We start from the raw sequence: 24,486 nt of genomic DNA, 5'->3' as shown, positions 1-24,486 counted from the left end.
CCAATACTCGGCGAGCAGAAATTTCCTCCAACTAAATATTGGGTAAGACCAAAGCCATTGGCTTCAGTCCCTACCACAAGCTCAGTTTCTTAGCCACCAACTGCATCCCTCTCCCTGGCATCTGTCTGAGGCTGAACCATGGTGTTGCATTAAACCTCAAGAGGAGTTTCCGACCACATATCCGTTCCATTGCCAGGACTGCCTGATACGTCCTTACTACACAGTATAAATGCACACGAGGCCCATGCTTGAGAGAAGGTCAGTCTGTGACCTGTCCTTTATTCCTTAGCACTCAAGTGATGAAGGTGGGTGGAGCTTCCCCTTTTATACCTGAAGGTCCAGGTTAGGAGTGTCTCCCACCTAGTGGTCAGTGTTCTCACGGTGTACAACTGAGGTCAGTTTATACATGGATTACAATGCTGGTTGAATACATGACACTGCCTACTTCCACCTCCGTAACATTGCCCGACTCTGTTCCAGCCTCAGCTCATGTGCTCCTGAAACCCTTGTCCATGCCTTTGTTACCTCTAGATTTGACTATTCTAATGCTCTCCTGGGTTGCCCCCCATCTTCCACCCTACATATATTTGTGCTGCTCCAAAATTCTGCAGCCCGTATCCTAACTCACACCAAGTCCCATCACCACTATGCTCACTAACCTACATTGGCTCCCAGTTTGGGAGCATCTCGATTTAAAATTCTCATCCGTGTTTTCAAATCTCTCAGTGGTCTCGCCCCCCTCTATCTCTGTTACCTCCTCCAGCCCTCTTCGATATAACTCTGGCATTCCCTCCATAAACCTCTCCGCCTCTCTACCTTTCTTTCCTCCTTTAATATGCTCCTGAAAACCTATCTCTTTGATCTGTTCTAATATCTCCTTATGTGACTCAGTGTCAAATTGTGTTTGATAATGTTCCTGTGAAGCGTCTTGGGACATTTTACTATGTTAAAAGCGCTATATAAATAAAAGTTGTTGATAAAAGGTGCTATATAAATGCAAGTTTTGTTGTTGCTATATTGATATTATTGGACGAATTAAGTAAGGTAAGTTTCTTGCACCCTTCCTGACTACATCTCTTAATCACGATTATTTTACAGCAGCAGGAAGAGCTTTTCGCTTCTACCATAATGAGGGCTGCTCCAGATTGCAGGGCATAACTGATTACATATGTGCCCCTACTCCCAATGCAACTCCATTTATGAATATATCAGGGTGCCCATTTCATCAATGTGCAGCTGATCTGCAAATTATGTACGTTGAGTCTGATATCCTGCTTTCTCCAATGATTTCTTAATTTATAAACCAGTAAATTGTACCAGTATTATTTGAAAGGTCAAAAAGGATACGGATTCAGCTGCTGGGGAAACAAGAATATTACACTGCAAATGCTATAATATGGCCCATGCTTCTTACTGGAGATGACCATCTACATCCTCTGATATTGAATATGTTGGAGGGAGTGCTACTGCATTATCCAGCCAAGGTCACCAAGATTATTGCAGCTTATTTGTGTCCTACGCAATGTTTCCCCTTCACGGGGTCTTAACCGTAAAGCAGGCAAAAAGAGAAAGCCAGCAACAAGCTGAGGAAGAAAGCAAGATTGAGAAATTGTTTGTGCAATAATTAGCTCAGTCAGTATGAGTCATCAGGCAGAGTCTCATAGGCCAAACCATTACTTAAATGTCTTATATTTCCAAAACAAAATGGTCGTCACTATGTGCCCAAAACCCTTGCCATATTAAACCTTGATTCCATTGGGCCCACACCCAGGATTGCTACATGATTTCTCCCCAAAGGAGTGTTTGCTACTGCTGTGGGGGAGGTGTTAAACTAATATGGCAGGGGGATGGGAACCTATGCAGGGAGACAGAGGGAAATAAAATGGAATCAGAAGCAAAAGATAGAAAAAAGAATAGTAAAAGTGGAGGGCAGAGAAACCCAAGGCAAAAAACAAAAAGGGCAAACTTACAATGGATTGTATAGGTACGTTCAGTATCTATCACCCTGGTACACCCACTCTGCGACAGTGTAGATTGTCTGCATTTTAATTATTGACCACGTGCTCATAAATATTCCCTCAGTGGGAGGAGGATAACTGTGGGTGTCAGACTGTGCCTTGATGGAATGTAGGTGGTTCAGTTTTGCCACAATGAGCATGCAACTGTGGGCACCTTGGGCATTGACTGCCTAGGCTTGTTTACTTGAGGTCACATATGTAATAATTTGAGGTGGCATTCATGTACTGATGTAACGTCACCCCGTGGGGCATCAATATCTGACCCCGTTTTTGACATTCCCCTGCTACTGGATAATCCCTCAGCATGGTTACAGATCTGTGTAAGAACAGACGGCAGCACTGTAATGCGATTGTTGAATCCCTGTGTGATGGTTGTCACAAGTTGATTCCCCAAGATAGTCAACACAGACTGCTGTAAATTGGAGTTGAAGGTCTGTAGAGCCCAGTCACAGCATTCTTGATGGTAACTATGCTTGTGTTTGTAACCTCAGTTAATGGGGATTCTGCGGTAACATCTCCTGCAATGGGCATGTACTCCATGTGGTCTGCAACTCAATCAGGTGTCTTGAGCACTAAACCATTGATGTCTCCAAACTGTACAGCCTGCTTGGCACATTCTCAAATGCCTCCATGGTGTGTTGAAGCCGGGCTATTAAAGTAAATTTGTAAGTAGGTCCTGTGAATTTCCAATCCCTGAACTAAACAACTGAAAAAACCCTGGAGATAGAATCATAGAAAATAGGTGCAGGAGTAAGCCATTCGCCCCTTCGAGCCTGCACCACCATTCAATAAGATCATGTCTGATCATTTCCTCAGTACCTCTTTCCTGCTTTCTCTCCATACACCTTGATCTCTTCAGCCGTAAGGGCCATATATAACTCCCTCTGAGTATATCCAATGAACGGGCATCAACAACTCTCTGCGGCAGGGAATTCCACGGGTTAACAACTCTCTGAGTGAAGAAGTTTCACCTCATCTCAGTCCTAAATGGCCTACCCCTTATCCTAAGACTGTGTCCCCTGGTTCTGGACTTTCCCAACATCAGGAGCATTCTTCCTGCATCTAACCTGTCCAGACCCGTCAGAATCTTATATGTTTCTATGAGATCCCCTCTCATCCTTCTAAACTCCAGTGTATAAAGAAAGGCCCAGTTGATCCAGTCTCTCCTCATATGTCAGTCCAGCCATCCCTAGAATCAGTCTGGTGAACCTTCACTGCACTCCCTCAATAGCAAGAACGTCCTTCCTCAGATTGGGAGACCAAAACTGAACACAATATTCCAGGTGAGGTCTCACCAAGGCCCTGTAGAACTGCAGTAAGACCTCCCTGCTCCTATACTCAAATCCCCTAGCTATGAAGGCCAACATACCATTTGCCTTCTTCACCGCCTGCTGTACCTGCGTGCCAACTTTCAATGACTGATGAACCATGACACCCAGGTCTCGTTGCACCTCCCCTTTTCCTAATCTGCCGTCATTCACATAATATTCTGCCTTCGTGTTTTTGCCCCCAAAGTGGATAACCTCACATTTATCCACATTATACTGCATCTGCCATGCATTTGCCCACTCACCTAACCTGTCCAAGTCACCCTGCAGCCTCTTGGCGTCCTCCTCACAGCTCACACCACCACCCAGCTTAGTGTCATCTGCAAACTTGGAGATATTACACTCAATTCCTTCATCTAAATCATTAATGTATATTGTGAAGAGTTGGGGTCCCAGCACTGAGCCCTGCAGCACTCCACTAGTCACTGCCTACCATTCTGAAAAGGACCTGTTTATCCTGATTCTCTGCTTCCTGTCTGCCAACCAGTTCTCTATCCACGTCAGTACATTACCCCCAATTCCATGTGCTTTGATTTTGCACACTAATCTCTTGTGTGGGACCTTGTCAAAAGCCTTTTAAAGGCCCAAATACACCACATCCACTGGTTCTCCCTTGTCCACTCTACTAGTTACATCCTCAAAAAATTCCAGAAGATTCGTCAAGCATGATTTCCCTTTCATAAATCCATGCTGACTTGGATCGATCCTGTCACTGCTTTCCAAATGCGCTGCTATTTCATCTTTAATAATTGATTCCAACATTTTCCCCACTACTGATGTCAGGCTAACTGGTCTATAATTACCCGTTTTCTCTCTCCCTCCTTTTTTAAAAAGTGGTGTTACATTAGCCACCCTCCAGTCCATGGGAACTGATCCAGAGTCGATAGACTGTTGGAAAATGATCACCAATGCATTCACAATTTCTAGGGCCACTTCCTTAAGTACTCTGGATGCAGACTATCAGGCCCCAGGGATTTATCGGCCTTCAATCCCATCATTTTCCCGAATACAATTTCCCGTCTAATAAGGATATCCTTCAGTTCCTCCTTCTTCAGTCCCTCAGTTCCCTAGTACTTCCGAAAGGTTATTTGTGTCTTCCTTCGTGAAGATAGAACCAAAGTATTTGTTCAATTGATCTGCCATTTCTTTGTTCCCCATTATAAATTCACCTGAATCCGACTGCAAGGAACCTATGTTTGTCTTCACTAATCTTTTTCTCTTCACATATGAAGAGAAGCTTTTGCAGTCAGTTTTTATGTTCCCGGCAAGCTTCCACTCGTACTCTATTTTCCCCCTCTTAATTAAACCCTCAGTCCTCCTCTGCTGAATTCTAAATTTCTCCCAGTCCTCAGGTTTGCCTCTTTTTCTGGCCAATTTATATGCTTCTTCCTTGGATTTAACACTATCCTTAATTTCCCTTGTTAGCCAGGGTTGAGCCACCTTCCCCGTTTTATTTTTACTCCAGACAGGGGTGTACAATTGCTGAAGTTCATCCATGTAATCTTTAAAGGTTTGCCATTGCCTATCCACCGTCAACCCTTTAAGTATCATTTGTCAGTCTATTCCAGCCAATTCACGCCTCATACCGTCGTAGTTACCTTTCTTTAAGTTCAGGACCCTAGTTTCTGAATTAACTGTGTCACTATCCATCTTAATAAAGAATTCTACCATATTATGGTCACTCTTCCCCAAGGGGCCTTGCACAACAAGATTGCCAATTAATCCCTTCTCATTACACACCACCCAGTCTCGGATGGCCAGCTCTCTCGTTGGTTCCTCGACATATTGGTCTAGAAAACCATCCCTAATACACTCCAAGAAATCCTCGTCCACCGCATTGCTACCAGTTAGGTTAGCCCAATCAATATGTAGATTAAAGTCGCCCATGATTACTGCTGTACCTTTATTGCACACATCCCTTATTTCTTGTTTGATGTTGTCCCCAACCTCACTACTACTATTTGGTGGTCTGTACACAACTCCCACTAGCGTTTTCTGCCCTTTGGTATTCCGTAGCTCCACCCATACCGATTCCACATCATCCAGGCTAATGTCCTTCCTTACAATTGCATTAATTTCCTCTTTAACCAGCAACGCCATCCCACCTCCTTTTCCTTTCTGTCTATCCTTCCTAAATGCTGAATACCCTTGGATGTTGAGTTCCCAGCCTTGGTCACCCTGGAGCCATGTCTCCGTGATGCCAATCACATCGTATCCGTTAACTGCTATCTGTGCAGATAATTTGTCCACCTTGTTCCGAATACTCCTCACATTGAGGCACAGAGCCTTCAGGCTTGTCTTAACACACTTTGCCCCTTTAGAATTTTGCTGTAATGTGGCTCTTTTTGTTTTTTGCCTTGGGTTTCTCTGCCCTCCACTTTTACTATTCTCCTTTCTATCTTTTGCTTCTGACTCCATTTTATTTCCCTCTGTCTCCCTGCATAGGTTCCCATCACCCTGCCATATTAATTTAACTCCTCCCCAACAGCACTAGCAAACACTGCCCCGAGGACATTTGTTCCGGTCCTGCCCAGGTGCAGACCGTCTGGTTTGTACTGGTCCCACCTCCCCCAGAACCGGTTCCAATGTCCCAGGAATTTGAATCCCTCCCTTCTGCACCACTCCTCAAGCCACATATTCATCTGAGCTATCCTGCGATTCCTACTCTGACTAGTACGTGGCACTGGTAGCAATCCTGAGATTACTACTTTTGAGATCCTACTTTTTAATTTAGCTCCTAGCTCCTTCAATTCGTCTCGTAGGACCTCATCCCATTTTTTACCTATATCGTTGGTACCTATATGCACCACGACAACTGGCTGTTCACCCTTCCTTTTCAGAATGTCCTGCACCTGCTCCGAGACATCCTTGACCCTTGCACCAGGGAGGCAACATACCATCCTGGAGTCTCGGTTGCAGCCTCAGAAACGCCTATCTATTCCCCTTACAATCGACTCCCCTATCACTATAGCTCTCCCACTCTTTCTTCTGCTCTCCTCTGCAGCAGAGACACCCACGGTGCCATGAACTTGGCTGCTGCTGCTCTCCCCTGATGAGTCATCCCCCTCAACAGTACCCAAAGCAGTGTATCTGTTTTGGAGGGGGATGACCATAGAGGACCCCTGCACTACCTTCCTTGCACTGCTCTTCTTGTTGGTCACCCATTCCCTATCTGGCTGTGTACCCTTTACCTGCGGTAAGACCAACTCACTAAACGTGCTATTCACATCATTCTCAGCATCGTGGATGCTCCAGAGTGAATCCACCCGCAGCTCCAGTGCCACAATGCGGTCCGCCAGGAGCTGCAGGCGGATACACTTCCCGCACACGTAGTCGTCAGGGACACTGGAAGCCTCCCTGACTTCCCACATAGTACAGGAGGAGGATAACAGATGTCCGAGCTCTCCTGCCATGACTTAACCCCTAGATTAACTTAATTTGGCAACAATGCTAAAAGGTTACTAACTGATAATGAAAAAGAATAGAAAAACTACTCACCTTTCACCAGCCAATCACTTATTCCCTTGGCTGTGATGTCACCTTTCGATTTCTTTCTACTTTTTTGCCTCCCTGATGCAGCTGCACCAGCTGGTCTTTTATAGGTGTTGTAGGAGGTAGGCACCTTTAGAACATACCAGAATACTAGGCATTAGGCACCTGCTAGATATATCTAAACGCATATAAGTTTAAAGTGGACACACACATAAAATGGCTGCCCAGGCATGATGGGAAATCAGGTAGTCAAGCTGTGAACTGTTGAACGTTCAATGACCAAGCAATAACCCTGTGAGGCCCACTGTAGGAATGCCTGGGATGCGGGAAGACAGAGATAAGAAGGAAACCATCTCCTGTGAACAAGGTCATAAACCAATTAATTCCCCAGGAAGAAAGATAAGAGGGAAACCATCTCCTGTAAACAAGGTTATAAACCAATTATTTCTCCCAGATGAAAGAACTAGGGAGAGAACCTATAAAATCATCGATCAGCCCAAGCTGACAATAACCGAACATATGGTTCCCGGGATAATAGGGGAATTCTATTGGGTTAAAAGAACCTATATGTAATCTATAATCGTTGTGATTGGCTTGTGTCCAGCCGTGATGGGCTGTGTAGTTGTAGTAAACTGTTTTGTAACTGTTGTGAAACATATAAAGGTGCATGTAACCCTTTGTTCTGTGGAGAGAAACCTGGATACGGTCCTGAGTTTTTCCTCCCCGCTGAGCGTAATAAAAGCTGCATCAGCATTGGAACCGACTCTGAGTGTTGAGTGATTCTTCTAAGAAAACACTAACGCTAACAATAGGCCTCTCCAACGCTGTGCCCCGACTGCCTCCTCGACGTAGCCTTCTAAATGCAGTTGCTCCTCCTCACTCACGGTCAGTGCTTCAGTAAGTGCTTCACCTCCATCTCACTGCAGTGGATTATATGTGTGCTTGCAGTAATACACACCTTGAAACAGCTTTGTATGGCAAGACTTTGCTTTGTATTGTGCATCTCTGCTGCAACATCTGCCTGTGTGAGGAAGTGCATAGATAAGGAAAATCAGAAAGAAATCAAAGTAAACTAGCCATGAAATTTTGGGGGACGGGGGGGGGCAGTGGGGGGTGGGGGGGGCTCTGGCTTCAACATTCTCCACTCCCTCCATTGCCTCCGGAAAATCTAATAATCTCTTGTCATGAGTTGAAGATCGTCGCATTGCTGACCACACCTTCTCCTCACTCTTATCTTCCTGTTATGTGCAGCTTTTTCCTGCAAACTGTTAAAGAAGGGTTTTGTGTTGGAAAGAGAATGGTGAGAGGATAGGTGTGCCACCCAAGTGTACAGGAGTCTATCCACCCTATGTGAGTATACAGACATGCAGTCTTAAAGAATCTTGTACGGACATTGCACTTGGTGCTTGTTACTTGTCAAATATAATGGATGACGTGGTGAGCAGCTGATGTGGCAACATTACATCGTGCCATCAAAGAACAAGAACTGCCTGGGCATTTCGTAAGACGAACAGTTGGCTGAGTGCATGACATTCTCTGGGAGCACCGTTAAAATGCTTCAATTAGTTGCCCTTGCATTATATCAAGAAGTCATCTTTTTATCACACAAGCATAGCCATAACCTGCTCAACAACAGGTCTGGTACCAAGGGCAAATCTATGGCTCTTAGAAGTAAGAAGGGAAGTCATGTAGAATGGTGATGGACTTATGCAATAAGTTACGAGGAAAGACAATTGATGAGCAATGTATAAACATAGTCCAAAGATAAATATGTATGCTTGAGCAGAGATAAGAGATTGAGGGATGTAGTGAGAAGATGGGTAGGTAGGGTTTCTTGCTCTCTCAAGATATAAGACCTCTTGGCCATATGAACTTGTTTCTGAAAAGTCTTATGTTCTTATTTATTGTTTTGGAATTCTAAATGCTAGTTACATTTACGTTGCTTTATGATGTCATGGACAAGCTACTATGACATCAGAAAAGTAATCGTGAAGACAGCGTGGAAATGTATCCTTTTCACACTTCACTCAGAAACAACCGCACCTTACATGTGAAAAGGACAGTGTTGCAATTCAGAGACACCAATCAAAATTCTACGTCTATTTGAAGATTATTGTCAGGAAATTGGTAAGCAGAGAAGACCAAAAAGGACTTGGACTATTACCTAAAGCTCAGAAGAATCCAGTGTCAGGAAAGATATATGGTAAATAAAGAAATATTATAAATATTGAGCAATATTAAGAAAGAAAGACTTGGATTTATAGAGCACCTTTCACGACCAGCGGAGTAATTTTGGAGTGTAGTCACTGTTGTAATGTAGGAAACGCAACAGCCAATTTGCGCACAGCAAGCTCCCACAAACAGCAAAGTGATAATGACCAGATAATCTGTTTTTTGTTATGTTGATTGAAGGATAAATATTGGCCAGGGCACCAGGGATAGCTCCCCTGCTCTTCTTCGAAATAGTGTTAATAAATAAATAAATAAAATACTTTCTGAAGGGATTATAATATGATGTAGTTTGTACATTCATTATTTTTTCTCACTTATTTTTCTCCCCTCATCCCCAAAATATGTTGATAATTTGTTAGATTAACGTTTCATGAGCAGTGATTCTTTCTGGTACCCAACCCAAATGGCTATTAAGATGGACATTTGGGTGCTCCAGGCTCCCACGTCAAAGAGAGTCAATTTCAATCAAAGTGGTAACTGATAACTTTATTAGTGGTTAAGTGAGTCAACCCAGCCTCAAAGAGATAGCTTTTCCTCTTTCACGTTGTGAGTCTTGACAGTGAGTGCTAACAAGGTATTGGATTACAGGGGCTATTACACCCAAGTCTGATTCTCCTCTCGCCCATGTAGTGTTTTGGGGTTTTTGCTGTATTGCCCAAACAATAGTTTTTTACGTTTATAATAATGAATATAATGTGTATTTCTCAATATTAACCAGCAGACATGATATCCAGACTGTTTGTCATTGTCATTTAGAATGTTAATTAATAAACAAAGGGGATTGTTGCATACATTTTCAAGCATTTCACACCATTATGATACAATTGTTTCTTTATGACACCTTAATGGCCAGATTTTGGCTCATTCCATGAACTCAGCAAGGTACTTGGCTAAGATGAACATTTGGGTGCTCCAGGCTCCCACATCAAAGAGCATCAATTTCAATCAAAGTGATAACTGATAACTTTATTAGTGGTTAAGTGAGTCAACCCAGCCTCAAAGCTTTTTCTCTTTCACTCTTCTTCTGACGCCAAGCTGTGAAAATGGCAAATTAATTTTAATATAGGTAAGTATGAAATGGTGCATTTTGGAAGGAGGAATAAGGAGGCCACGTACTCCTTGGAAAATAAATGTTTAAATCATAGAATTATAGAAAAATTACAACACAGAGGAGGTAGAGGAGCAAATGGATCTAGGGATAAAGATTCACAAATCATTAAAGGTAGCAACACAGGTTAACAAGGCCATAAAAATGCAAACAAAGCACTGGGGTTCATTTCTGGAAGACTAGAATTGAAAAGAAGAGAGGTTATGTTAAACTTGTATATAACCTTTGTTAGATGACACTTAAAGTACTGGGCACAGTTCTGGTCTCCGTATTACAAAAGGATATCGAGACACTGGTGAAGGTGCAAAAAATATTTGCAAGTATGATGCTAGAACTGAGAGGTTATAACTATCAGGAAGCACTGAACAGACCGGGGCTTTTTTTTTTAGTAAAGAGAAGGCTGAGGGGTGACCTAATGGAGATATGTAAAATTTTGAAGGGGTTTGATAGGGTCGACGTAGAAATGGTTCCACTTGTGGTGGCGTCCAAAACTAGGAGCCATAAATATAAGTTAATCACTAATAAATCCAAAAAGAAATTCAGGAGAAACATTTTTTACCCAGAGAGTGGTTAGACTGTGGAACAGGGAGTAATTGAAGTGAATAGCTTTGATGCATTTAAGGGGAAGCTAGAAAAGCACACGAGGGGGAAAGGAATAGAAGGATATGCGGATAGGATGAGATCAAGTAGGCTGGAAGGAGCATAAACCAGTTGGGCCGAATAGCCTGTCTCTGTGCTGTAAATTCTATGTGATAAGCATGTGAATATAAACAGTCTGAAAGTTTGGATAGAGTTAGCTTGAAAGTGGGCTTTCGCCTAAAGTGTGTCTAATTTTTTCATGAAACAAGAAGTGTAGGTTAATGAAATTTATCATGGAAACTGTAGTCTGTTCATTTCAGTATTTTGTGTAAAATAAACCAGTTTGTTGGTTTGTAATCAAGCCTCCTCTCAATTGAGTGCTTTTCAGTTTTCCTTTGTAAAAACAGGAGAACGCACATGATGACACATGCGAGATTACAGTTGCTGGTATATGCAGCAATGGTCCCATGTTACAATCCAAGAGCCATGCTCGGGTCGTGTTTAACTAGATAATGGGCAGCAAAAGTACATTCTGGATTGTGTAAGGGACACGAGATCCATTTATGGGAATGGCCAGTGGTGCTAAACCTGTGCAAATCTCTAATTCGAACACTCACAATTTGTAATAGTCCAGACGTGCGGATTTCCACGAGGGGGTTGCTGGATAACAATCAGCGGCAGGAACCCTGTCCAATTTTATTTCTCTTTAACCCACTCTTTCAGGCCAATTGGATATCCCAATACCCTTCCCATCTAAGTTAGTGGTTCATCAAGGAAAAGCAAATAACTCTGGGATACATAGCCGTGAATATTTATGAGGTAGTGATGTAGTGCCTCAGAATTGACTAACTTTAAATGCATTAAAATGTTGCAGCAGTCAGTGACATATTATTCTCTGTAAATCTGCAGCAATAACATATAAACCATAAGCTGACCCTAATAATGAAGGAAGGCACAGTGAAGAGGGTGATCATATTTGGCCCAGGAGGAAGGCCTGGGAGAAGGTCACAATATGGATGAATGCTATCTGCACACTCAGATAATGGAACAGTCCAGGCCCGCATGCAGCAAGACCTGGTCGACATTCAGGTTTGGGCTGATAAGTGGCAAGTAACATTTGTGCCACACAAGTGTCAGGCAATGACTATCTCCAACAAGCGAGAGTCTAACTTGCCCCTTGACATTCAACGGCATTACCATCGCCGAATCCCCCACCATCAACATCCTGGGGGTCACCATTGACCAGAAACTTAACTGGACCAGCCACAAATACTGTGGCTACAAGAGCAGGTCAGAGGCTGGGTATTCTGCGGCGATTATCTCACCTCCTGACTCCCCAAAGTCTTTCCACCATCTATGAGGCACAAGTCAGGAGTGTGATGGAATACTCTCCACTTGCCTGGATGACTGCAGCTCCAACAACAATCGAGAAGCTCGACACCATCCAGGACAAAGCAGCCCGCTTGATTGGCACCCCATCCACCACCTTAAACATTCACTCGCTCCATCGCTGACATACAGTGGCTGCAGTGTGTACCATCTACAAGATGCACTGCAGCAATTCACCAAGGCTTCTTTGGCAGAACTTCACAAACCCTTGACCTCTACCACCTAGAAGGACAAGGGCAGTAGGCACAAGGGAACACCACCATCTCCACGTTCCCCTCCAAGTCACACACCATCCTGACTTGGAAGTGTATCGCATTCCTTCATCGTCGCTGGGTCAAAATCCTGGCACTCCTGCCCTAACAGCACTGTGGGAGAACCTTCACCACGCGGACTGCAGCGGTTCAAGTAGGTGGCTCGCCATCTTCTCAAGACCAATTAGGGATGGGCAATAAATGCAGGCCTTGCCAGCGACACTCACATCCCAGGAATGAATAATAAAAATTGAAAAAACTCGAAAATGCTCTGACAAGAGGTGTGCAAGTATTTCAATGATATAAAAAAAAGTCAACCAAAGAAAAGCTTGCTAGCCAAACCAGGAAAGTGACCACAGCAAGGTACAGCAACTGGAAGAAGTGCCTGACGATGAAAAAGTTGTGTCCAAGTTATGTAGGCAGGGAAATGTGGAGGGGTGGATTTGGTGACTCTGGTACGTATCCTTCCCTGTTTTTCTTCTACCACACTTCGCATAAATTTGAGTATAGGAGCAGGGAGGTCTTACTGAAATTGTACAGGGCCTTGGTGAGGCCTCACCTGGAATATTGTGTTCAGTTTTGGTCTCCTAGTCTGAGGAAGTACGTTCTTGCTATTGAGGGAGCGCAGCGAAGGTTCACCAGACTGATTCCAGGGATGACTGGACTGACATATGAGGAGAGACTGGATCAACTGGGCCTTTATACACTGGAGTTTAGAAGGATGAGAGGGGATCTCATAGAAACGTATAAGATACCGATGGGACTGAACAGGTTAGATGCGGGAAGAATGTTCCCGATGTTGGGGAAGTCCAGAACCAGGGGACACAGTCTTAGGATAAGGGGTAGGCCATTTAGGACTGAGATGAGGAGAAACTTCTTCACTCAGAGAGTTGTTAACCTGTGGAATTCCCTGCCGCAGAGAGTTGTTGATGCCAGTTCATTGGATATATTCAAGAGGGAGTTAGATATGGCCCTTACTGCTAAAGGGATCAAGGGGTATGGAGAGAAAGCAGGAAAGGGGCACTGAGGTGAATGATCAGCCATGATCTTATTGAATGGCGGTGCAGGCTCAAAGGGCCGAATGGCCTACTCCTGCACCTATGTTCTATGTTTCTATGTTTCTATGTTTCTTACAATGATGGAGGAGCAAAATGCTATTGCCAAGGCTACTGATTTAGGGTTTTCACAGAAAAATGGATGAAATCATGGAATTTCATCCCCAAAACACCAGCAAAAATCCTGGAACTACATGCAATAAAAATAGAATTTTATTTATTGAATTATTATTAGCAATAGTCCTAATTATAAAGATGGAATGACAGAATGTGATCCTCAAACCACCAGTAACAATTATACATTCCCATCTGATAAAACTGAAATTTGGTCTAATCAGTGGCCTAGGTGTGCATTATGATCAGAACGACCTGTCTATGAAAACCCAGTCAAAAGCAACACTGCCAATGTTGAAATAATATCTTGTGATATGCCAGTTATACGCACCTATTTTCTGTCCACAGAGCAACATGGGACTACAGCAAATTATCCCAGGCACCAGAAGTTTAAGAGTTACTGGGGTAGAAATTCAGACCCGCTGGAAACATGGTACACCAAACATTTTAAAGCGTTTTTTCTGCTGCGCTGGATGAGGTGCCCTCTTTCGCGAAATTAGCTCTTTGTCATTTTTTCCCAGGCGGACCGGAAGTCGGTCATAATGGGGGCCAAAGTGGGGCGGTAAGCAGAAGATGGACAACGAGAGGGGCGCTAGTGGAGATAGGACGGAGTCACTGCCGCTGTCATTCATCCGCGGAGCAGTGATGACATCTTGGCACGTGTGCGTCACCATGGCTCTTCCCCTCGCTTAAAGGGAAGAGCCTTTGCCATTTTAAAACTCCGGTCAGGCCAGCGGGCCTGGCACCCATGAGGGGGCGGCAGGCTGCTTGTTGGCGGCACGACCGAACCTGGGGGCATAGTTGTCGGCCCGATCTGGCAGTCGGCCGACAAAAAGAAAACATGGCAGCCACGGCAGTGCGTCCTCCCCTTTAATGGCCGCCGCACTGCCATGTCGCACACACTCCCAACAAGCTGCACCGACAGAAAAAGCTGTCGGCGGCACCGCACGCCGGATCAAAGATTTTCCACGGTGAATTTGGCTGGAGATGCGGGAGATCGACGGTGCGCGCTTTGATTACGCACTTATGACGGGTCGGCACCAGCGGGGTGGAAGTGGGGACCGCTGGGAAACACCCCCCCCCCCCCCCCCCCCGAGGTGAATTTCGCTGGCGGCGGCCATTCAACCCCAATTCAGCCGCCATTCGACTCGGCCGCCTGGCCGTCGCTTTCCGACGGTAAGAGGCATTTTCGGAAGGCTGAATTTCGGCTCCACTGAATCATCGGCACATGATATTCTATAAGCAGGGGAGTTATGTAGCATTTCCATTGCTTGAGGATGAATCAGAAAGGCCGGTGACTTGTCCCTGACCCAAGGCGCTACCAGAGAGAGAGAGAGGTGGATATTGAGGTCAGTACCCATCAAAATTAGCTTGTAGGGAGAGCAATATTATCCCATAATGTGAGTCAGAGGCTGGAGAGATGAAAGGCTTGATTTCAAAATCAAATGCCTCTATGTCTGAATTGAATGTCTCTAACCTCCACGAATGCAGAAAATCAGAATGAAGAAATTGGACCTTTGCCCACTGGCTGTGGATTCCCCACTCAGGCCTGAGTTAAAATTACATGCGGGTCACAATGATGTAACCAGACTGCAATATGCACATGTAAAGAAGGACTCCGTTGGCTCCGGGTACGTGTCCTTGCTGCCTGCTCAGGGGAGCATGTTAAAATTGCAGACGTTGCGATCATGGCGGATTTCAGACAGGGTAAGAGCCGGGATGATATTAACTGCCCACCCACCAGGTTTCTGCTGAGTGAGTTGGGTGAAAATCGTCCTCCTGGTGTCTGAGGTATGCACCAAAGGGTGAGAAGAAATAGATTTGTCTCATGAGGGGAAATCATTAAGTACACATTATCAGCAAGTACTAAATGCATTACACGGTCACATTGAAATGACAGAAATCACTTTCCGTGCATTTGTTTCTTTGTTATACAGAGCATTGACTACGCAGAGTGGAAATTGTAGATTCAGCTAATGGGATGAATAGGAGTAGGCTCACTATTCTATAAATAATATGATTACCCTGCAACTTTGTATATTTCTGTGAGAAATCCTTCATGTGGGCTCAAGAATTGTATAGGTAAACATTTATGACTGCAAAACTGAAAAAAGGAGGTTTTTTTCATTGAAATGGATTTTCTGATTGTTAATATTCAATTTTCAGGTGCAAAGTGTGTATTGGAGATTGAAAATAGGCCAGAGATCTGTCCGAGCAGATTGCCACCCATTTTTTCCATCATGCACATTTCTAATGCTGAAGTTGATGGGCACAGCAAGCTCTTGCCTGAAGGTCATTTGAAAAGCCCAGATTCCTTATACAATTTTCAGGCCATTTCCACACCGTTTGAAGAAGAGCAGTGAGTTCTGTTAGTGATCTGGTGAACAGTCCTTTCTTAAACAACAGCACCAAAAACAGATTAACTGCTCATTCATCTTGCTTGCTGCTTGTGGGACTTTGATCTGCAGAAATATGCTGTTGCCTGCAGTCAATGCACTTCGAAACGTAATTCATTGGAGGTGAAGTACTTCAATAATGATCAGGCATAACATACATGTAAGTTCTTTCTTTGAACTAATTTCTTTTCGTCTTTATGTTTCTTTTCAGCATGCAAGGTACACAGAAATACTGAGGCTTTCTGATTGAACGAACAGAAGAAAGCCACGTGTGATGTTGTCCTCCTATACTGGGTCATTCACCGTCTAGTGGTCATTTTATATTTACTTATTGCAAGCAGGATATTGCTGTCATTTGGTTAGTATTGACACTTGTCTGATGTAGCTTTAACAGGATAGGAAATATTTTACATCGCTGAACTAAAAACAATAGTTAATTTTTAAACAGAGGGACAACTCGGTAAACTCTAGCTATGATGCATCTTCTGAATAGTTTGGTGTCCATTGATAATATTACATTGCCATGCTTTAATAGTACTTCTTCAAATCTGAAAAATAATACCCTGTTTCAAGTACACTGTAAGATTTACAATTGAAAAGATATTATTGGTCTGCCACTGTAAGGTGAATGAACAGAATGATTTTCAGAGTCTTTATCGTCTGCTTTGCTTTATTATATTAGTTACCGATGTTTATTTGAGAACGCAATGATTGTCATTCTGACCTCTTGAGCATCCTTGATTATAATTGCTCAACCATCGGTGGCCATGTCTTCAGCTGCCTTGGCCCTAAGCTCTGGAACTCCCTCCCTACATCTCTTTCTTCCTTCAAGACGCTGCATAAAACCTACCTCTTTGACCAACCCCTGCCGTAATTTCTTCTTATCTGGCTCGGTGTCAAAATTTGTTTTTTATAACACTCCTGTGAAGCACCTTGGAACGTTTTACGACATTAAAGGCGCTATATAAATACAAGTTGTTGTTGTTGTCATGTTCTTACAACAACAAGAACAACAACTTGCATTTATGTAGCACCTTTAACATAGTGAAATGTCCCAAGATGCTTCACAGCGTTATCAAACAGAATTTGCCACCAAGTCACATAAGGAAAAATTAATACAGGTGGAGGTAGGTTTTAAGGAGCGACTTAAAGGAGGAAAGAGAGCTAGAGAGGTGGAGAGGTTTAGGAAGGGAATTGCAGAGCTTAGGGCCTAGGTCATTGAAGGCACGGCTACCAATGGTGGAGTGATTAAAATCAGGGATGTGCAAGGGGCTAGAATTGGAGGAATGCAGAAATCTCGGAGGGTGATAGGGCTGGAGGAGGTTACAGATTGAAAACTTGCAGTATAAATGAATCGCACACATTTCTTTTCTATTGAATAGCTTCTGACAAATGGAATCAGTGAGTTTCATAAAAGAAGAGAAAGGAGTTTCCCCGATACATTCAAAGGACAACCCTCGGGCTGAAATTATCCGATCAAAACTCATTCAGGACTTTAATCTGTTGGATCATTTGCAAGGATTGGTCATCAATGATCCCAAATATAACATGAATGACATTAAAGGTATTGTAGACTGACATCATTGACTTTAGTTATTTAAAACACACTGAAAGAGAAAAATGCACAAATGTATGACGTGTGGATAAAACACGCAGTTAAATGAGAAAATGAATTTAAGGGGCATTGTCTATTCAGCAAGACCAGAGTCTATGTACAAAGTGCAAGATACACATGTTTACCCATGCAAGGCAAGCATATTACACAACATCGGTAAACATTGTAAAGATAGACACCACCTTTTAAAGCAGTTCTCTTTCGATTTTTATTATTTTTAGATTGTGCGTTGAATGCACCTTCATTTTTTGCAACCGTATAAATAAAAATATATATAATACTTAAATGGAAAGTTGACACCTAAATCTGGTTAGTCAAATCTCCCTCCACTATGTCTTTGGGCCAGTTGGAGTCGTAGACGCCAGTAATGATTATACCTGTACCATGATTTGTGTCCAATGAGTTAACTCATTTGCCGTTGCAACATACTGACTTGGAAATGGGGGCCAGTTTGCTGGTTAGTGCAACTGTGCAGCTACAGTCTATTCAGCCTGTCCAAAGGCAAAATAGTAGATCTGAATAGGCAGCAGAAGTGACAAAATTGTCAGAAATCTTCATGAAGAAAAAATGAATGGGATACATAAAGGCTATCCAGATTATCAGGAAGTAGTTTCCTCGAGATATTCAGATGACAAGAGGGCAAAGCTTGAATAGTTGATGACCACCATCTGATCTCCAGGAATAGATTACTGCCTAACAATTATTGATATTATTTTATGATATACTGATTGTTCTCGCGGTGTGTTATGTGTATTTCTGTTGGCCTCCACTGCCGTCTCAGGCCGACTCAACTCCGACTTAGGCCCACTCCACTCTGCTCGAGTCGGAAGCAGGCTCAAACCTGAAGACTGCGCTGTGTCATCTCCCAATCATCTTGCTGCTTCATGAATGGGGCGATCTGGGAGTGGAAGCAGAGCTGGAGGAGCTGAGGTTAGTGCAAACAGATATGATTGGTGTCAACTGACTGACTGAAGGAGTCCTACCGCACTACAGCACCATGAAGATATGTTCATATCGATACAAGGTCGGGGGAGGGGACAATGTGTTATGAAAATGCACATGAAACTGGAAGATTTCGTCTAATCAGCACAATAGTAAATATGTTCTTTTCGAAGCAATCTTTAGCCTTGTTTATATTGCTAAGACATAGCAGCCAGTGGAAATCCTATCCCAAGACTTTTACTAATAAAGATACTTGTGGAGTTGGTAGGACAGTTTATTTTGTGTTCACTTTATTTTTAAATCAGGGGCTTGTATCACGAGACAACAACTGCAGGATACTTCATGCAATTGGTAGTTTGATCCAAAAAACAGGTGAACGGTAACCATATCTGATTGTCCAAAAATTTGTAAAATGTGAGGTAGGTAAGATGTCCAGTAAGTTAATTTTCTCCAATCTGTGTCTTACAATTTGGAGGGATTAGATATCAAGATTAATATTTGGGATGAATAAATTTTCATTAGCAGAATATGAAAGTGTGAGCCACAATCCTACCTCTATCCTGCTCTCATTGGAGTTCCAAAGTTGGTAACTCGAGTAATTGCGATAATTGCTGAATGAGTGTTAATCTGCAGCTGCAATAACCATAGACAAGAAAATACCAGGAGCTATGTTAGCAATGTTAGCAGCTAAACGCTTAATGTATTTATTTGATAAATCCTCTGCCCATTATATTATATATTTTTTAATTCATTCCGGGATGTGGCCGTCGCTGGCAAGGCCAGCATTTATTGTCCATCTCTAATTGCCCTTGAGAACATGGTGGTGTGCCTTGTGGTGAAGGTCCTCTCATAGTGCTGTGAGGGAGGGAGTTCCAGGATTTTGACCTAGCGACGATGAAGGAACGGTGTTATAGTTCCAAGTCAGGGTGGTGTGTGACTTGGAGGGGAACTTGCAGGTGATGGTGCTCCCATGCACCTTCTGCCCTTGTCCTTCTAGGTGGTAGAGGTCGTGGGTTTGTGAGGTGCTACCGAAGAAGCCTTGGCGAGTTGCTGCAGTGCATCTTGTAGATGATACACACTGCAGCCACGGTGCACCGGTGGTGGAGGGAGTGAATGTTGATGGTGGTGAATGGGGTGCCAATCAAACGGGCTGCTTTGTCCCAGATGGTGTAGAGCTTCTTAAGTGTTGTTGGAGCTGCACTCATCCAGGCAAGTGGAGAGTATTCCATCACACCCCTGACTTGGGCCTTGTAGATGATGGCAAGACGATAGGGAGTCGGGAGGTGAGACACTTGCCACAGAATACCCAGCCTCTGACCTGCTCTTGTTGCCACAGCGTTTATGTGGCTGGTCCAGTTAAGTTTCTGGTCAATGGTGACCCCCCAGGATGTTGATGGTGGGGAATTTGGCGATAGCAATGCCATTGAATATCAAGGGGCGGTGGTTAGACTCTCGCTTGTTGGAGATAGTCATTGCCTGGCACTTGCGTTGTGCAAAAGTTACTTGCTACTTATCAGCCCAAGCCTGAATGTTGTCCAGGTCTTGCTTCATGCAGGCATGGACTGCTTCATTTTCTGAGGAGTTGCAAATGGAACTGAACGCTCTGCAATCATCAGCGAACATCCCCACTTCTGACCTTATGATGGAGGGAAGGTCATTGATGAAGCAGCTGAAGATGGTTAGGCCTCGGACACTTTCCCGAGGAACTCTCGCAGTGATGTCCTGGGGCTGGGATGATTGACCTCCAACTACCACAACCATCTTCCTTTGTGCTAGGTATGACTCCAGCCAGTGGAGAGTGTTCCCCCTGATTCCCACTGACATCAATTTTACTAGGGCTTCTTGATGCCACACTTGGTCAAATGCTGTCTTGATGTCAAGGACAGTCACTCTCACCTCGTCTCTGGAATTCAGCTCTATTGTCCATGTTTGGACCAAGACTGTAATGAGGTTTGGATCCAACTAGTCCTGGCAGAACCCAAACTGAGGTTCGGTGAGCAGGTTATTGGTGAGTAAGTGCCGCTTGATAGCACTGTCGATGACACCTTCCATCACTTTGCTGATGATTGAGAGTAGACTGATGGGGCAGTAATTGGCCGGGTTGGATTTGTCCTGTTATTTGTGGACATACCTGGGCAATTTTCCACTTTGTCAGGTAGATGCCAGTGTTGTAGCTGTACTGGAACAGCTTGGCTAGAGGCACGGCTAGTTCTGCAGCACAAGCCTTCAGCACGATAGTCGGGATGTTGTTGGGGACCATAGACTTTGCTGTATCTAGTGCGCTCAGCTGCTCCTTTCTATCACATGGAGTGAATAGAATTGGCTGAAGACTGGCTTCTGTGATGGTGGGGACCTCAGGAGGAGGCCGATATGGATCAATCACTTGGCATTTCTGGTTGAAGATGGTTGCAAATGCTTCAGCCTTGTCTTTTGCACTTGTGTGCTGGGCTCTTGTTTAATTGTCCACCACCATTCACAACTGGATGTGGCAGGACTTCAGTGTTTTGATCTGGTCCGTTGGTTGTGGGATTGCCTAGCTTTGTTTATAGCATGCTGCTTCTGCTGATTAGCATGCATGTAGTCCTGTGTTGCAGCTTCCCCAGGTAGGTACCTCATTTTTAGGTACACCTGGTGCTGTTCCTGGCATGCTCTTCTGTACTCCTCATTGAACCAGGGTTGTTCCCCTGGCTTGATGGTAATGGTAGAGTGAGGGATATGCCGGGCCATGAGGTTACAGATTGTGGTGGAATACAGTTCTGCTGCTGCTGATGGCCCACAGTGCCTCATGGATGCCCAGTTTTGAGCTGCTAGATCTGTTCTAAATCTATCCCATTTAGCTTGATAGTAGTGCCACACAACACGATGGATGGTGTTCTCAGTGTGAAGACGGGACTTTGTCTCCACAATGACTGTGCGGTGATCACTGCTACCAATGCTGTCATGGACAGATGCATCTGCGACAGGTAGAGGATGAGATCAAGTAGGTTTTTCCCTCATGTTGATTCTCTCACCACCTGCTGCAGGCCCAGTCTGGCAGCTATGTCCTTCAGGACTCGGCCAGCTCGGTCAGTAGTATTGCTACCAAGCCACTCTTGGTGATGGACATTGAAGTATTCCACCCAGAGTACATTCCGTGCCCTTCCAAGTCTCGTTCAACATGGAGGAGTACTGATTCATCAGCTGAGGGAGGGCAGTAGGTGGTAATCAGATGGAGGTTTCCTTGCCCATGCTTGACCTGAAGCCATGAGACTTCATGGGGCCCGGAGTCAATGTTGAGGACTCCCAGGGCCACTCCCTCCCGACTGTATACCACTGTGCCACCAGCACTGGTGGGTCCATCCTGCCGGTGGGACAAGACATACCCAGGGATGGTGATGGAGGAGTCTGGGACATTGGCTGAAAGGTACGCTTCTGTGAGTATGATTATGTCAGGCTGTTGCTTGACTAGTCTGTGGGACAACTCTCTCAAATTTTGGCACACATCCCCAGATGTTAGTGAGGAGGACTTTGCCCAGTTGACTGGGCTGAGTGTACCGTTGCATGTCCGAAGCCGGTGCCAAGGTCAATGCTGGGTGATCCGTCCGATTTTATTCTTCTTATTTTTTCTTGTCGCGGTTTATTACAACTGAGTTCTAGGCCATTGCAGAGAGTCAACCACATTGCTGTGAGTCCAGGGAAGGCATTAACCTGTTCAAAGTAAATATTCCTTGAAAGGTGACCTGGTGCATTATCGAAGTAACCAAGTCAATCAGATGATGCTTTTTTGGAGTGACGCCAAACTGCTTAACACGACAACTCATCAATGGCCCCAAAGAAAAATCTTAATGGTGATGCCTTAGAGATTAAAGTTTATCTTCATTATTTACTCTCCCTATTTAGTTCCTACTGAGTCACATACCAGACACCTGGCAGTCAAGTTTCCATGTCAGACACTATGCTATACATTATGTCTTATATTGTACACCAAATTGACTTATCCTTTGTCTTTCCTTCCTTTTTCTTGGCTATGTTGTCATTCATCACATGCTGATGCTACCACAGTAAGATAGAAACGCATATATTGGAGCTGCCTTATATAGAAACATATATGTTACTTTATTATTTGACCAACTGCTTGGTAAAATGCTCTAATGTCCAGACTTGCTTGTGGAGAAAATTTGTACTGCTTGTGTAGAGAGAGTTAGCTCGTGACTGGCTTGCTTCTCAGTTAAATTGCACAATTTGCACCCAGCTCCAGGGCTTTTCTGCCTTTTGCTGTCATTATATACAGACATACAGCTGATCTACTGACATAGCATTGGAATACAATCCTCCAATGGCAAAAAAAAACAACAATTTAACTTTTCCGGGCACCAATACCTGGGAGGTAGCTGTAAACAAGCGCGCTATTGTACGGCAGGAGCTGCACAATCACCCTCTCAGTTTCTTTTACATCACTCCAGGTTTCGGGGCCAACACTGAGGTGTACCGAACCTGAAGCTGATCATATTTTTTTACCTAGTTGAGGAGATATCCCCAATTTGTAGCATGTTCTACACACTTATAAAGAAAGAAAGACTTGCATTTGTATAGTGGCTTTCACGACCACCGCACTTTACAGTCATTGAAGCTCTTTTGGAATGTAGTCACTGTTGTTATGCTGGACGTTTTAAACAAAATCAATTTTTATCAAATGAGAGAGGAACTTTGTATCTCCATATTGACAGTCCCAGCAACCTCAAGTAAATGGGAGCATTGTCAGGTCTTAGAAACCTGAGAAGCCTGTATTCCACAGGGATGGGGAATGCCCTTGTAGACTGTCACCATCAACACGTTATATAAATATCTTGCAGGATAAACTTACTACTTCAGATATGACTTTAGAATTAGCAATTAGAGAGATTAAAGTAATGGAAAGAAATGTATTGAAAATTGTTATGTATGCAATAAAGGTTCAAACTGAGTACTGTTTAACTAAGCAAAGTGCAACCTTGCTTCTGCTTTATTTTGGCCCAGAGTGCCTGACTCACCAAATGGCTGGCCTTTTATACCAGAGCAGCACCATGTGCGTGCTGCTCAGTGGCCTCCAACAATGATACCACCTGGTAGCTACAAACAGCATGTACATGCATGACAATACCCTCCTCTGAGATCTTATCGCAGTCTTTCACAGGTTGAGACGGTCCGGTGCTTTACGCTCCCAGGTTGACCGTCTCAGTTCGATTCCGGCCTTGGGTGAATGTGCGGGGTCTGTTGTGGCTGGTGGCTGGATGGCTGACTTGTTGGGGGTGGCAGTGGCCATGTCAGGAATTGCAAGTCCATTTTTATTGACCAAGTCCGTGATGGAAATTCCGGGTTCACTGATGACCCTTGAGTCCACTGAAGGCTGCTGGGAGGTTGGTTTGGTTGTCAACGCTTTCTTCGTCCGACTGCTCTGGCTCGCCTGTGTGCCTCAGCTTTGTTTGATCCATGTGTTTCCTGCAAGTTTGCCCATTCTTGAGCTTAATAAAAATACTCTGTTGCCCTCCTTGGCCATGACCATACCAGCAATCCATTTGGGACCCTGATCATAATTCAACACATATACAGGATCATTAACAGAAATCTCGCGTGACACAGTTGCGCGATCGTGGTACCCTTGTTGACTCTGTCTTCTGTATTCAACATGATTACTTAAATCCAGGTGGACAAGAGATAACTTGGTCTTAAGACCTATTTTCATCATGAGTTCATCAGGCAAGACCCCTGTGAGTGTGTGGGGTCTTGTCCTGTAACTCAGCAGTATGCAAGACAAGCGGGTCTGCAGTGACCCTTGGGTGACTCTCCTCATGCTTTGCTTGATAATTTGTACTGCACGTTCTGCTTGCCCGTTGGATGCAGGCTTGAACGGTGCTGACCTTACATGTTTTATGACATTAAGTTTTACAAACTCCTGAAACTCCTGACTGGTGAAGCGCGACCCATTGTCGCTCACCACTATGTCAGGCA

The 24,486-nt window shown here is 44.1% G+C and overlaps 1 protein-coding gene across 2 annotated transcripts in view; it reads left to right on the top strand.

Annotated features, from left to right (window-relative positions):
* The first annotated feature begins 13,917 nt into the window (after window positions 1-13,917).
* The window catches only part of LOC139228112 (cation channel sperm-associated protein 2-like), a 64,111-nt gene continuing 53,542 nt past the window's right edge, over window positions 13,918-24,486 (top strand). Inside the window, exons 1-4 of one of the 2 annotated variants that reach the window (XM_070859296.1) lie at window positions 13,918-13,999; window positions 15,733-15,925; window positions 16,174-16,320; window positions 17,345-17,526. In XM_070859296.1, the coding sequence (XP_070715397.1) occupies window positions 17,355-17,526 (172 nt within the window). In that variant the 5' untranslated portion in view covers window positions 13,918-13,999; window positions 15,733-15,925; window positions 16,174-16,320; window positions 17,345-17,354. The remainder of the gene's footprint in view (window positions 14,000-15,732; window positions 15,926-16,173; window positions 16,321-17,344; window positions 17,527-24,486) is intronic. The other variant, XM_070859295.1, reaches the window with a different exon arrangement.

Source organism: Pristiophorus japonicus, chromosome 17 (genome assembly GCF_044704955.1).
Source record: "Pristiophorus japonicus isolate sPriJap1 chromosome 17, sPriJap1.hap1, whole genome shotgun sequence".
Taxonomy (NCBI): Eukaryota; Metazoa; Chordata; class Chondrichthyes; family Pristiophoridae; genus Pristiophorus; species Pristiophorus japonicus.
This window is presented reverse-complemented; position numbering and strand designations above follow the sequence as displayed.